At 35.5% G+C, this 15655-nt stretch overlaps 2 protein-coding genes across 2 annotated transcripts; one reads left to right on the top strand and one right to left on the bottom strand.

Moving 5' to 3' along the window:
- Positions 1-3772: 3772 nt before the first annotated feature.
- Positions 3773-7327, top strand: LOC120264977 (neutral/alkaline invertase 1, mitochondrial-like). The gene is made up of 6 exons (XM_039272905.1): positions 3773-4461; positions 5314-5479; positions 5600-5811; positions 5895-6388; positions 6457-6505; positions 6590-7327. Exons 1-6 carry the CDS (start codon positions 3856-3858, stop codon positions 6914-6916), a joined length of 1854 nt encoding a protein of 617 aa, XP_039128839.1. The 5' UTR covers positions 3773-3855; the 3' UTR covers positions 6917-7327.
- Positions 7328-7932: 605 nt separating this feature from the next.
- On the bottom strand, positions 7933-9588 carry LOC120264978 (gibberellin 2-beta-dioxygenase 2-like). The gene is made up of 3 exons (XM_039272906.1): positions 9128-9588; positions 8542-8902; positions 7933-8339 (listed from the first exon to the last, which is right to left on the bottom strand). Exons 1-3 carry the CDS (start codon positions 9499-9501, stop codon positions 8082-8084), a joined length of 993 nt encoding a protein of 330 aa, XP_039128840.1. The 5' UTR covers positions 9502-9588; the 3' UTR covers positions 7933-8081.
- Between the last annotated feature and the right edge of the window lie 6067 nt (positions 9589-15655).

Raw genomic sequence — 15655 nt, forward strand, 5'->3', positions numbered from 1 at the left:
GGCGACCCACCCAGTGACATTAGGCGAAGATGTCACCGCAACTCTTATGCAGGGCATGCCGAGATATTGATGACCGAGTTTCCTCGGCTGTCGCTCGTGTTGAGGCAGCTGGAAGGGACGTTTCACAGCCACTGCGCCATCCCTCCAAAGACTGAAGCACCCGGGACGAGCGAGGCGTCGGAATTTGGCGACGACGACATCATCGGGAAGGTCATTCCAAGGCGGCCACATTCGAAGAGACTTGCGAAAAAGAGGACAATGATAAACAAGAATACAGGCATTATTCTTCATGTCCGGGGTACGATAAGGACGCGTTGGACATGGTAAGTTCTTTAATTATGTCCGATTAATATCCGTTTGGTATTTAATCGGTATTCTAATCTTGACTTGCATATCTCGGCAGTGGAATCTATTCGACAATTGTGTCGATATGGAGTTCGCGAGTCGTGACAACAAAGTACCCGCTCGCTGACGACTTGGAAACCCCACGCCAAAAAAACAAGGAAGCGTCGATTGCGCGCCCTACGTCATGCGGTTTATCGAGCAATTACTTTGGGGTGAGAAGTTACGGCTACCGCAGACGGGACGTTCCTTACCTCGGATTAAGGTACGTTACCCGCGATACTTAAGGAGGGAGGGCAGCCGATGTCCATGACAAAGGGGGGTCGTCACAAGTGGGTTAAATTTTGTTTTTGAAGAACATGTCCTGTATATCTCAATATCAATTTTTGTTTTTGAGTGTAAACTCGGACAAATTCAATTCATTGTTTTTGTTTTCGAAGAACATGACTTGTATATGTAAATGTAAATTTTGTTTGTTTTGAATTGTAAAGCAGGTTAAATTCCATTCAGTTTCATTTCATTGTTTAATTTACGTTCTAATTGTGTACATTTCACTTTCATTGTTTAAATATACTATATATCGTTTAAACATCAGATTGAAATATTTCAACTTACAGTGTATCCGTTTAAAATAACAATGTCTCTGTTTAAATACATTCAATTCGGGTTAAAGAGTAAGAGTTTAAATATGGAAAGTTGCCCATCAATACACAATGTTTCCCTGTCATCGTCGGCTTATTTACAATGCCTAGTCGGCGACAGTTTCATTGCAAGATCGTCGATTGTGACCGGATCCATGGCAGCGGCTGCAATATAACGCTTGAAGACCAAAAAGTGCATAGAGGTTAGACTAGACGTGATGTGATTGGGCGGTATTTTTCCCTCCATCAGAAGGGCAAAAAAGGAAAAATATATGCCACTGTCGCGATGAAGACGTATTGTCATCGCTCGACATGAGTATCTGTTTAACAGTCAATTTTTTATGTTTAAACAGATACACATAGTGTTTAACATAACGATTACCGGTTTAAATAAAGTCTGCATCATGTAAATAATACGTAAAACGTTTAAATATAGTGACTTAACTGTTTAAAATATATGTTATTGTTTAAATTGAATGCTTTCACTGACATCGCGTTGAAGATGGGTACCTCCTACGTCACTGTTTAAACATCTTTACGTATTTTCTTAAACACCGTTGTCATTGTTTAAAGAGTAACTTGAGTATTGTTTAACTTTTTCTATTGTTTACAATGACGTTCTTTTGTTTCCCACATTGTTTTTACTAGGTCTCTGTTTAAATTTCAGAAGTTCACATTCAAATAAAACATTCGTTTACAACATTTACAAAACATTTACAAGGACTTTGGACACTCATGACTCGACCCTCGTATAACGAAACAAGTGTCTGTACATTCGAATGCTCACAGCGGTTGCATAACATGCGCATCAACTTGAACCTGCACAACATACAACATTAAAAAAAAGGTTAAACAAACACATTCATGAAAACGACTATTAATCAATGTGTCATGGTCGGACTTAAGGGAAGATACTGGTAGTTAAACACGTAAAGCGACATAGTTGTACAGCGATGTAATGTTCTTAAGCAGTAACAAAAAGTCTCAGTGATAAATATCAACCCCGTCTTAAAGGATGTTTCCCGACCTCCCTCCTCTGAGAATCATCCGCAATCACGCATCACGTGAAAACTTTCTTTTCTTACCCAAGTCGAAAAGCTCGCTTAATTGCTTCCCGTCATCCATCACGGAGAATCCTCCGCGATTCGTGCGATTATGCGAGCATTTCGGCTTGGGCAAGAAAAGATAGTTTAACTTGTTGCGTGATTACGGCTGATTGATTCTCAAGATAAGGAAGGAGGTTCACGAAACATCCTTTCAGATAGAGTGGTTGTCCATGGGAAGAGGAGGAGGAGGAGGATGATGATGAGGACGACGACGAGTGGTTGTCCATGGGAAGGGTTCTTCCTGATTATTTATGGTGTGAAGTCCACAAGCAGGCTGACTCTTCATATCCGAGAAAAAAATCAAACGCACAGTGGACCGACATTGACTGATTACAACGAACGGGTGTTCGGATATTTATGTTACCGTGCATAAGAATTAATGCCGTCATTAATTCTTATGCACGGGATACCATAACCTTGCCACCTGCCAACAATTCAGATCAAACGAAAAAGATCACCGTTTTACTGCGAGACTTTGAGAATTTAAACGTTAATATGAAAAGTTATACATGTAAAGATAATATTAAACGGAGATGACAAGTATTAAACGGATATGACAATTATTAAACATATTAGTAATATATTTAAACGGATAATAGCAAATAGTTAAACATTATTTAAAATATACAAAAAGATAACAATAAACGAAATGAACTCGTTTTCAAACGGAGACGACAATCGCACATGCTCTGCCTCGACAATAAAATCGAATACAGCTCATTTGAAGATGAAGTGCACTTGACCAATCCGATGGAAATCAACTTAATTTTCTGTTGGAGAAACCGATTTATATATTTCGGGTATGATAAACTTCACCCAGACTACCACAAATGAGCTGCCATAATAAACTCCGACTGAATGGTCAAACTGATAGCAACGAAGAGATTCTCACCAGTACATGCAACCGGCGGAATCGAAGTCGAACAACTCAAATGAGGAGAAATGAGGAGAACAACAAGATGTAATGCAACTCCTATACATTGTGTATCAGAAACCAAGCAGAAAGCCCTTGAAAAGGTTGAACATGATGATTTGACACTTTTCTTTCCCACCATTTTCAAGGCCAAAAATGGGATTTCACAACATGGACCCATTTGAAGTGAACGGTAGGGGGTAATAGGGAAGTTAAACACTAACGGAAGGGATGTCCGGGGTGTGTAAAAGTAGGAGGGGATTTTTGGGAAGTTTTGAAAATTATGAAGGGTGAACATTAATTTTTCCTATATTTTTTGATATTTTTAAAATAAAAATTATAATTATTACTTTAAATTCTTGGGTTGTTTATTAATTTAACAAACATCACCGCCGCAATAAACAAGTGATATTGTCCTTAAGTCTTATCTGGAAAGTCGTGAGTTCAACTTCTTTCACAAATAGTTTTAAAGTTATCGTTAGTTATTTTAGTTGTTGAATTTGAATTTAATAAAACTATTTTTTTTTTTATGTTTACCTATTTTGGAGATTTTATAAAAATAGAAGGGCCAAATCGAATAAAAGCATATAATTTATGAAAAATGAAATTAAAAATATATATATATATAGGCTCTAAGCCCAAAAATGGGTTTTGAGCCCAAGCCCATTAAAATTGCAATCTCAATTTGAGTTTCTTGGGCCCAAATCAACATTATCTAAAAGCCCCCCTTAGTTTTCTAGTTATTTGTTATTTTGCAATTTAGCCCTTGAATCCCAAGTTTTCATTAGAATTAGACCCATCTTCACTTCCATATCGTTTTTTTCCCGGGAACGACGGCCGGAAAAACTCCGCCATGAAGCCATATCGCCGGCTCTTATCACATCTCTATAAGATTTCCTTATTCTTCCCGGAATGCCCCCACCGCCGGTTCATCGCCGGCGCTGGTCACGATTGGCCCCGAACCATGGGCGTGCTCGGAATTCCCATTATACGTCCGGGCAGGGGCGTCCTGGGAACAACCATTCGCTGCTACTCCACCTCGGTGGAGACGATCGCCGGAGAGAAGCCCTTTGATCGTGCCTGCCTGCAGAGCATCTCCGTGAAGCCTCTCGTGCTCGATGGCGTGGATGCTGGAGCTTTGGAGGAGGAGGAGGAGAAGTGGGAGGATCTGGGAAGCGAGAAAGGAGGGAATTTGGAGGATTTGGGTGTTGTGGAGGTGAAAGGGAGGGAGGAATCGGAGGTGGAGAAGGAGGCTTGGCGGCTGCTTAATCGGGCGGTGGTGAAGTATTGTGGTAGTCCGGTGGGCACCGTGGCGGCGGATGATCCGGCGATGGCGAACCAGATGCTTAATTATGATCAGGTGTTCATCAGGGATTTCGTGCCCTCTGCCCTTGCTTTTCTTCTCAAAGGAGAGGGCGAGATTGTTCGGAATTTTCTCCTCCACACCCTTCAATTGCAGGTAAAAATCTCAGCTTTTTTTTGGCTTTCCAATCGATTTCGTCTATTTTGTGCATTGAATTATGGATGTAGTTTAGAAATTTCGATTATATATCTCTTGATTTGCTATTTTGAAGCATTATATATTTTGGAAGGTTGTTTAGAAATTTGCGTATTGTTTATGAATTGAATTATGAATGTAGTTTAGAAATTTTGGTATGACATTCTCTTGATCAAGCGTTTATTCAACTCGCAACAAAATGATATTTTTCGAAAGGCTAGTTTAAACAGTTCAGTAATTTAGAGAATTATGAGATGTTTGCATAGACGGCAACATGCTATCTAGAGAGTAAGCAAATCTATACATAAGTTTTGTACATTTGATTTCTTGTCTGGTTGAATCGTTGTTATATTGATCACATACCTACGTATAACAAGCAGCAAGCATTCTCTTTTACAGTTTTGAATTTATAGTTGACTAAATACTTGCAAGGCTCTGAAGACCATATGCTGCACCCCTAGCAATGTTAGTGTATTTTCATCACTTTGACACAAAATAGAATAGAGAAAATTAAAACTTTCTCTTTTGTTGGATTGTGTTGTGTAACATTTGTGGAGTCAATACAACTTTCCTTTGGTACATGTATAAATTTGTTCTTTATTTTGCTCTTGGATTTGCCTTCCCATAGCTGTTGCAATCTTTCTTTGATTAAATCTAAGAGAGTTATCATTTTCATCTCTCGGGGATGACATGCTATTACACTTGACGCCATTTTTTGCTATTGTGTTCTGTGCTGCTATAATTGATGTGTTTACCCATTTATCCCCTCGATTTACACTTGTTGCTAAAGGACCATTCTTCCTGTCTGTGCAGAGCTGGGAGAAGACTGTAGATTGTTATAGCCCTGGACAAGGATTGATGCCAGCTAGTTTTAAAGTTAGAACTGTATCTTTGGATGGAAACAATCAAGCGTTCGAGGAGGTTTTAGACCCTGATTTTGGTGAATCAGCAATTGGCCGTGTGGCTCCTGTTGATTCAGGTGAGCCAATGATGGGTGGTGATTCTTTATTTAATCGTTTTATCTTCTAGTCTGTGATAAGGAAGTATATATTAATTGCTAAGCCTTTTGATTCACATCTCATTTTTCTTATGATGCCAGGATTATGGTGGATTATTTTACTGAGAGCTTACGGAAAGATTACAGGAGACTATGCTCTGCAAGAGAGAGTGGATGTACAAACAGGCATCAGATTGATCATGAACTTATGTTTATCAGATGGTTTCGACATGTTTCCGTCTCTTCTTGTCACTGATGGTTCGTGTATGATAGACCGCCGAATGGGAATCCATGGGCACCCTCTTGAGATCCAAGTAAGTTTACTCTTCCAAATAATCACTTTACAAAAGTACAATGTTTTTGGTTGAGTTTTATTTATTTATTTTCTATTCCACAGGCTTTGTTTTATTCAGCTTTGCGTTGTGCCAGGGAATTGCTCTCTGGCAATGAAAGCTCAACAAATCTAGTCCGCGCCATTAATAACAGGCTCAGTGCTTTGTCTTTCCACATCAGAGAGTATTACTGGGTGGATATGAAGAAAATTAATGAAATATATCGGTATAAAACTGAAGAATATTCACACGATGCTATTAACAAGTTCAATATCTATCCCGATCAAATTCCTTCTTGGCTGATGGATTGGATTCCTGATCATGGCGGCTACCTTATTGGCAATCTGCAACCAGCTCACATGGATTTCAGGTTCTTCTCACTTGGAAATCTCTGGGCTATAGTCTCATCTTTAGCCACACCGAGACAAGCTGAGGGAATTCTTAATCTTATCGAGAACAGATGGGATGATCTTGTGGGTAACATGCCTCTCAAAATATGTTATCCGGCTTTAGAATATGAGGACTGGCGTATTATCACTGGCAGTGATCCTAAGAATACGTGAGTTATCTTGATTTTTATCCACACATTAGAAGTGAAAATTTATCGGTTCTTTTTTTGTATCACAGCCCTTGGTCGTATCATAATGGAGGCTCTTGGCCTACACTGCTCTGGCAGGTGATTGATTGTTTGTTCATCTTCCATTCTCCGGGTTTGTTGTAAACTCTTGCATTTGACTGGTTTGTGCTTTTCTTGTTTCAGTTCACGTTGGCTTGCATTAAAATGGGCAGACCCGGGCTAGCAGAGAAAGCTATTGCTGTGGCAGAAGAGAGGCTTTCAAATGATAAATGGCCAGAGTACTATGATACAAGAACTGGAAGATTTATTGGCAAGCAATCCCGACTCTATCAGACATGGACCATTGCTGGGTTTCTGACTTCCAAGATGTTTTTAGAAAATCCGGAGATGACATCCATCTTGACATGTGATGAAGACCTCAACCTGCTCGAAGGTTGTTTATGCGGACTTAGCAAGAACTCTCGTGTCAGGTGTTCCCGACTGGCCGCCAAATCACAGGTCCTTGTGTGATCACACAAAAGAAACCAAGTTATTGTCTTTTCTTCCTGTATAGAAGAAACTTATTCTCCAGATTTCAACACAGTGACAGAAGAAACAGAGTACTTCATAGTTCATAGCACACTCGAGAAATTGAATCACACTTCCATCTTTGTCACTCTATGTCTATGCAATGTTTAACTGCTACAGAGATTATGATCAGGTCATGCTTTGATGAATGTTGAGGACATGACACTATGATAAGAGTTTCTGCTGAAATATATCTATACATCATCAAAGCAGCTTATGATTAATGTTATAGCTATGACTTGAATTGGAGTACATGTAAGTGTTACAGATTGTGGTTTGTACCTATAAAATGACTCGAAAGATGTACAATGTCCTTGATTTCAATGAAAGAAATGTTCGGCATGTTTTTATTTAGGATGCTGCATAGATGAATCCAAATTTGCGTGGGAACAGGGGAACATTAAGACCATGCAAGACATTCAGAGATCTTCCAGGCCTCTTCATCTCCAGCGCAAATGCTTGTAGACATGAACTTCTCATTTTCAGTTGATTCAGTGCAATTATCTGGCCTCAAAACAGCATGGTGATCTTCGATATCTAATACGCCGTCTTCTTTCTTCACCAGAAGAGCTCGGAGGAACAAAAGCAGAGAAGCCATAATCTGGTACATGTTCTCCTTCTCCTTTCACCATATATATATATAGAAAATTATCATCGTTTTACAATCCCGATGGAATGAATTCTTTCTAAATTCATCATTGATTTAGCAATGAAGTTGGTGGTTCATTCTTGTGAGAAGTTTTGTTTTTCCTGCTAATTCATGCAAGAAACCTTCATTCATCCCTTCTGAATTTAATTGGTTGTTCACCTAACCTGTGTAGGAATCTCTTTGAACTAGTCAACAGTAGTTTATCCACTTGTTATACGTGCTTCTTTTAGTAATGTTATTTTATTTTCCAATTAACTTTAATCATAACTGCTGTTGTTACTGAGATTAGAACCCAAATAATTATCGCTAACTAGTCCATACTTAGGCATAGAGACTTAAGCACTGATAAACATTCAACACATTAGAGAACTTAACCTGACATTTAGTACATACAAAAACGCTCCTGGAGTACTCCAGTCAGTTTCATCATTCTACTTAGATCATCTATATAAGTTAAGATTAGGCTTCTTCTTCGGCTTTGAACCGAAAGAGTTCGAGCCGGTTATGTCCAAGCCGCAGTGAATACATCATTTTCTTGAATTCACTCCAAGTGAAGGATCGGTATCTGCGCGGCCTTTGAGTTGTGATCATCTCCGGTATCGGAGAAATCCATGCATGCAAAGGTGGTCCTCCAAAGAAAACTGTGGACATTCTAGTGGCATAAGAGGTTACCATTGCTCTATGTCTAACACTCACCAACCTTCCATTTGTCATAGCCTTCAAAACAACAATAAATATATTATAAATAATAAAAAAAAAAACATAGGAAAACAAAACAGTGTCACTATTGTGAGGGACCAGATCAAACATTAATGCAACAGAGAGAAACAGGACAATAGTATGTAGATTTTGTGGGACATGAAAATATCTACATGCTCATGCAAACTTAGTTATATATTACCACGTGAGAAAGACTAACCTGAAGAGCATCACCAACATTGACGAAGAATGCGGCCGGGTCCGGTGGGACGGGAACCCAAGAACCGGCATCGGTGGAAGGGGAGAGTATTTGCAAGCCGGCAACACCGTTGGATCGAAGCAAGGTGATAATCTGAGGGTCAGAATGCTCTCCAAATCCAACTCTGCCAACCTTGTTGTTGTCTTCCTTATTGCAGTTGTATGAAGGGTAGTGGTTCAGCCTTAACAAAGAGTCACTCTCAATGTCCCTTATGAGCCTACTGAATGTCTCAGTGTCCTCCAGGCCCAGTCCCTGAGCCAGCAACTCCAGTATCTCACATGCTAACTCTTTTACACTCCCCACATACTCCATCACCACACAACTGCTTGAGAAGAAGAACCAAATAGACCACAAACACAAAAAGTTAAACAATTTGAAAGCTTGATAGGACTGTCCTTTTTTACTATAAACAGTACTTCATGCATGCATTCATTTCATTATTCAGGTGTCCTATCTTTCCTTTTTTACACACATTTCTGCTAGGATTCCCTTCTCTTTAATTAAAACATAATAATCATCATCATTCATCAATGAATATTCAATGTACCTGAATTCAATCTGGTTTTCTTCACAGATGATCTTTGCAGGCAACTGTTGGTTAGCATGGAGGAGAAGGTACTCAACTTCTCCGGTATCACCATTTGGGCCGATACTCTTACATCCATAACCGAGCGGGTTCGCCGGCCCTGCCTGTTGTTTCTCCGTCACCGGTTTAGCGAAAAACTCTAATCCTACAGCTTCCATTTTAGCTACTACATCATTTGGAATTGCATGATTGATCACTTTGAAAAAACCATACTCTTCACATGCATTCACAATTTCTTCTTGCGCTATTTCTCGTCTGCATGACAGGTCGATCACCGGAATTTCTGTTCCTATATATCTCTTGCTTTGCACCGGTGTCGTCGACACCACCACCATGTTCGATCTATATCTATATCTATATCTCTACCTAGTATATAACCAACCAACCAACCAACCAACCTTAGAGTCTTTGTGTGTTTTGCATCTTGCAGTGTGTGTGTATATATATATAGAGACATATGAGAGTTTAGGATGGAGTTGACTAATTTTGAAGTTGAGTTTGAGTTGGTGTTTTACATTTGGATTTAGTGATGTGGCAATTTGTGTTAATGTTTTAGTTTTAGGGTTAGGGTTTGAACATCACAGAGATTGCAGGTCTTTCTGCCATCTGTGATCATTATTAGGGTTTAGACTTATAAAGAAATATTGATTCATATATTTAACATAATTATGTCTCAATTCAATTCCTATTTCACTAGATTTAGATATATAGATGTTATATATTTCTGAAAGACGGCCAAGTTGGGTATCACTTTTATTTATTTATTTTTAATTAAGAGAATGAAATCTACTGTGAAAAAGATGCAATATCTTGAATCATGAGGACCGTTTGATGGTGATCAGACGGTGATTGGCTTGACTTGATTCTTATTGGCTTTTTCCATGTGGAATAAGATGTCACAACTTGGCATGTAATTATCTATATCCTGACTATGTTATAATTTATTATATTAATTTAATTCCTGTTCTTCATGACATATTGCCAAATGTTATATATTTTGCTGTATTTTTTAACTGCATGCATGCATACATTATTGATATGTTCAAACTATTCAACTCACTCAAAAAAGTTCATATATATATATATATAATAGAGCTAGGATTTTTTATTTTTTATTTTTTATTTTTTGAAAAAAAAAGGGTAAGATAAATGAAGTAACAGTAGTAGAGTTGAATAGGATCCAAATCCAAACATAAGAGGCCATGATGATGGACTGGTTTGGATTGCTGCATCTGACCAGTCTCTAGCCAAAAAAGAGTGCCACATGTGATGATGTGAGTGGTTTGTGGGCTCCACTATAAATATTTATAAGCAATAGAAACCAAGAATCTCTGGGTGGGTCTACTAATATCCGGTCCTCTGTGTAAAGTGTTTGTCTCCTATCGATCGAACACGTTCAAATCTTAACAGCTAATATAAAGTGAAAGTACAAATATATTGAGATAGTAACTTTATATTTATGCATGCCTTTGACACATAACAGAGTATTTGTATTTTTGTTGATGAAACATATTTAAACACCAACTCACATAAAAAAATAAAGTACTTACTGATTAAATTATTAATTTTTTTATTTATGTATATCCTGACTTTTATCAACTTTGTCAAAATAATAATAAAATTTATTTTTTTAATAAAGTAGATAAGTCATTCATCGCTTGTGAGGGATAATTAGGCTTTTGTTTGAATTAGCTTCCAAGAAAGCCCAAAAACATTAGCTAAAAAGAAATTGTTTATATTAGATTTTCTACAAGAACATAAATAGAAAAAAAAAGTTGTTTTTCAGATTATTTTATAGTTTGTATTTTTACAAAAAGTTAATTAAAATATAAAATATAAAAAACGCTTAACTTACGCTTGAGAAACACTTTTTTTCATAATCACTTCTATTAAATTTTAAAAAAAAAATTTATAAATCAATCCAAAGAAGGCTTTAATCCCTCCATCTCTCAAAGAGTTACCATCATTGTGATGGGAAGATGAATGAATGATTGTAAAGGTAGGAAGTTGGAAATAGTAATTTTTTAGAAAAACTAATAATGATAAGTAGATATATATGAATTATATGCATGAAATGAATGGATGAATGAATAAAGGGGGGGGTGAGAAGTAGGAAATGACTGGTCAAGCAAGCAGGTTCCCACTTCCCACCACCAATGAAATTAATGCTTTCTTTTTTACTTTGGTTTTTCTTTCTTCTACTCATCCATCTCTCAACTCCTCTACTTCTTGTCTGGTCATCTCAAAAAGTGAAAATTAAAAAATGCTACTCATACTTTTCTTGAACTTTATATTTATTTTCTATCTTTTGTTTTTTTTCTTAACCCAAAACAAGTTTTAATTTTTGGCAAAATAAAATGTTAAATTTAGTGGATTTTAATTATAGATTGTGTAATTTGTTATTTTTGGGTCAGCCACTTTAAACAAATTGTTTGCATAGCTATATATTCTTATATGGATGAAATTTAGAAGAAGTTTCTAAAAATTCCTTATATATTCTAATGATATTTATTTTTCTAATTATTTGATTTATTAATTTTTTATAAAATTTTGATTTATGTTTAATATTTTTTTTTAACCTTTTTAATCGATTCCGTGCTTTTAATATTTTAAATAAAATGACGTAAATATCTTTAACACTAGCATGCAATCCTAAGTGAGCTTCCCGTCTTGCACACAAGTGGAAGTGTGACAATTTATGTAAAAATAAATAAATAAAATTAAAAATAAAAAACTTGTCTCCTCATGCCGACACAAGTGTCACCGGGCTAAAGCAAGTGGGTCTGTGAAGGGGTAAGGTAAGAATAATTTTGTAACTTTAACTTAAATTAATAAAAAATAAAAGATTTAAAAATCATAAATATTTTTAATATTTGATAAATTAGAAAGATTTTTTAGAACATTGAAAGAGTTAGAACAATCTTTTATTTAGTTTATTGATATTAAGTTATATATATATATAGTATTCATTTGCTTAAGAGATAGACTCAAATTTCAGCTCACGCAAATAAAGTGCACAAGTATTATAGAGTTCAGCGCATATACATGTCATTGACTCGTGGATTATTCACATTTGTCTAAACAGAAAAATTTATTATTACTTTAATTTAAAAATTAATTTATAAATTTCACAAGATTATTTATTTTTCCCTGTTTTTCAAAATAACCGGAGACAAAGGTATCTTCTTATATGAATTTTTTTAATTCATTTTTCTCAAAAAATATATGGAGTAAGTATCATTTTTACATAAAAATATATTAAAAAATCATTTTAATAAGGGTATAATTATTAATTTAATAACTTAATGCATTGATTTTGATCTCATATAAGATAGACAGGTAGGCAGGTAGATAGATTCGAGCCAATTCTACTGGCACATTTAACAATGTGAATTACTATTTCCTAAACATTTAACAATGTGAATTATTATTTCCTAAGAATGATAGTAGATACATAAAAAGGGATTAAAATAGATTTATTAATAATAATGAAGCATTAGGGTTTGGGAATCCCATGCATATATGTTACTTACTCAACTAGATATATATATATACTGACTCCAATGTTGGAATTTGAAACCGTAATTAGTCAATGTTTGAGACTAGCGCTTTTCTCTCATTTGTTGGCTTTGAGGTCTAATCAATTCATTTCCTAACTCACGTGAATCTTAAGTTTTTCTACTGTTGAACATGTTGAATTATTATTATTATTATTATATGGTCCTTTTTTACCACTAGTTCGTTAGGATTAACTTGTTATGGATGAGTATTGCATAATACTAAATTATTTAACCACGTCTTGTCTCACACTTTTTGTCTTGATTAGAGCTTTTTTTAAAAACAGAAGAAAGATACAAGATAATTTTATATTGCCTCCAGTAGTTGTATAGTGGAAGTTATTCCCAGGAGGTCAGTTAAACTACCATAACATGTGCATCTCCGTACCTATTTATCTTTTGTTTTGTCTCTCATCGACTTTATAAAAAAAAAAAATTTGTATTGTTTTAATTTAATTTAGTATTATAAAGTTTTTTTAATTATTGATGTAAATAAGTTAAAAGTATTTAAAATATTTATTTCTATCCCAAAAACATGTAAAGCAAGAAGGGTCAGGTTATGCAGAGCCGTTAGTAAATTCCATGGAGATGGTTGTGGTATTGAGAAAATTACTATTTATGTGAGGTCGCACCCCAAATTTCTACCGTATTGGTTATTATTATTATTATTATTATTATATATTCTTGTGTGTTTGATTACTGTGATTTATGATGGATGAGCTTATAGCTGTCTGATCTAAGCAATGTGCTTTGAGATGAGTGCATCCTTGCTTTCTCATCAACAAAGTGGGCTTTCAATCTTTAAAAAGGCCTAGCCCAAGCCATATGAATCATATGGGCTGGCCTCATAGATCCCACAACTAAAAAACAAGTCATTTGTTTAGCTTTCGTCCTCTGATTTGTTCTTCCATTTATTTTTGATATATTTCATTAATAAAGCTAATATTATTAATTAACATCATCAATAAATTTTATCATAATTAGTATTTATTATATATATTAATTAATATCTTTGGCTTGAACAAAATAGATAATTACAGAGAAAATGGCTTGCATATTCCCTGTAAAAGTGGATATTTGCTAATATATATATATATATAATAAGTATATATATACACTCTTATAGCTGAACGTCAGCTTACAAAATTTATGAAATACAAATTAATCTTTATTTTTGTATTTTATAAAATAAATAATAGAGAAAATTATCAAGAATTGTTTATTTTGTTTTTGATAAAAGTAAACAAGCCATGGATGATCTCTCAACCTCTCACTCACCAGGGAAGAGGCTAGAGTTGCCACAGTTCTACTGTGAAGGTATAATTTTTCATTTTTTTTAAAATTGGGATGCAAGGACAACCTCATAACTATATCATGTAAAATGATGATAGTGTCAAAAATAATAATACTTAAAAAAAAAAAGAGTGAAACAATAGTACATGCATGCATGAATGAGATATGAGAGTAATTCATAAATGTTAATGTCCTTGCTTAAAGTGAATAAAGTGGAGACATTAAATGCAATGTTAATAATTAAGGGGGGGGTGCAGTAATAATAGGATGAGTTGAATTTATGAAGAGAGGGAGAGAGAGAGAGAAGACAAGAAGAGGTGGTGGGAACCTCTTGAATATGGTGTATGTGCCAATATTGTTCATAAGTGAAGGCATAATGATACTAGTGCTTGGATTTCTTTAGCAAAGGTTTGGACTTTCTAGTCATGGACAAGTCCTAGTGGTTCTTCCTCTTTTAGCTCTAGGACACCCTACATTTATAATGAACATGCATGCATTATATATATCAATGCATGCAGTCCTCTCACAATAATTAACCATTTATATATTATTCCCTTTTAAATCCCCCACTCCCTTACGAAAATCCATGTGAGATCATGCATGCACTATATATATTAACTTAATCATCTTGGTAAAATACATATAAAGCTTCAAAGTGGATGTTGTTTTTATTAATGTGTTTTTTTGGAAACAGAGAAAGGTAGACATGTATATTTGTCACTTGATATTCTTGTTTATAAACTAAACAAAACTAGATATAGTTTTAAACTGTTTGATATGATGTCTCCCCCCATAACATATCATTTTAATATATATATGATCACTTGTTCTTATCTTTATCTCCAAGACATTTAATGGTGTTACTATTTAGATATAAAATAATTAAAGTAAAGTAAATAAGAGATGATGATATGAGTTTGCACTGCAGCTGGAATGAACGGTGCATGTAGAGAAGAGAGAGCATATGTTGACAAGGCAGATCAGAGGTCCCATGTGTAGAGGGTCTACAAGATCACCTTTTGATCAACTGCAAAGAGCAGGAAGTAAGGAAGCTGCTAGACATGAAATGGATAGGGTCCAAAACAATGAATGCAAAACACAATGAATAAAGAGCTGCATACTAACAAGGCATATTCCAAATAACAATCATAGCAAACACACACCTCACACTACACTCACAAATATACTTTCACAAATAATGGAGACATTTATACGCTGCAGTAGTAGTACATCTATGAATGACCACCAAAAAGAGAATAATTTCTTTTCTTTTCCCTCTCCTTTCCTTTTAGCAGTCCACTCAAACATCACCGCTACTAGAATAATAATAGGTATATTTTTAATAACAAAATAATAATAATTATAATTATATAGAATTAAAGCCCAAGAGGGATAGACAGGGATGGAGGAGGAGAAGGCAAGAAATTGTGAATGAAGATGATGAGTGAAAGGTGGGGTCTTACAAGGTCAAGAAAAGGTCTTACAAGGTCAAGAAGACCTTTTCTTGTGGGAAAGAAGATAGAAAGGATGATGGAAGGGTAAAGATCATAAAGCTCAGTTAGGATAGCACCATCATTTCTCTACTTTGATCTCCCATAAACATTCCCTTTAATCTCATCCTTTTCACCTTCTTTCTTTG

The sequence above is a fragment of the Dioscorea cayenensis genome, chromosome 7 (assembly GCF_009730915.1).
Source record: "Dioscorea cayenensis subsp. rotundata cultivar TDr96_F1 chromosome 7, TDr96_F1_v2_PseudoChromosome.rev07_lg8_w22 25.fasta, whole genome shotgun sequence".
Taxonomy (NCBI): Eukaryota; Viridiplantae; Streptophyta; class Magnoliopsida; order Dioscoreales; family Dioscoreaceae; genus Dioscorea; species Dioscorea cayenensis.

Bases quoted from the DNA above. Each gene is read 5' to 3' on its own strand.
- LOC120264978 (XM_039272906.1), bottom strand. From the start codon at position 9,501: ATGGTGGTGGTGTCGACGACACCGGTGCAAAGCAAGAGATATATAGGA. The intron at 8,903-9,127 runs GTACATTGAATA...CTTCTCAAGCAG, and splicing joins GAAAACCAGATTGAATTCAG to TTGTGTGGTGATGGAGTATG. The intron at 8,340-8,541 runs GTTAGTCTTTCT...GTTGTTTTGAAG, and splicing joins ATGTTGGTGATGCTCTTCAG to GCTATGACAAATGGAAGGTT.
- LOC120264977 (XM_039272905.1), top strand. From the start codon at position 3,856: ATGAAGCCATATCGCCGGCTCTTATCACATCTCTATAAGATTTCCTTA. The intron at 6,389-6,456 runs GTGAGTTATCTT...TTTGTATCACAG, and splicing joins GGCAGTGATCCTAAGAATAC to CCCTTGGTCGTATCATAATG. The intron at 6,506-6,589 runs GTGATTGATTGT...TTCTTGTTTCAG, and splicing joins GGCCTACACTGCTCTGGCAG to TTCACGTTGGCTTGCATTAA.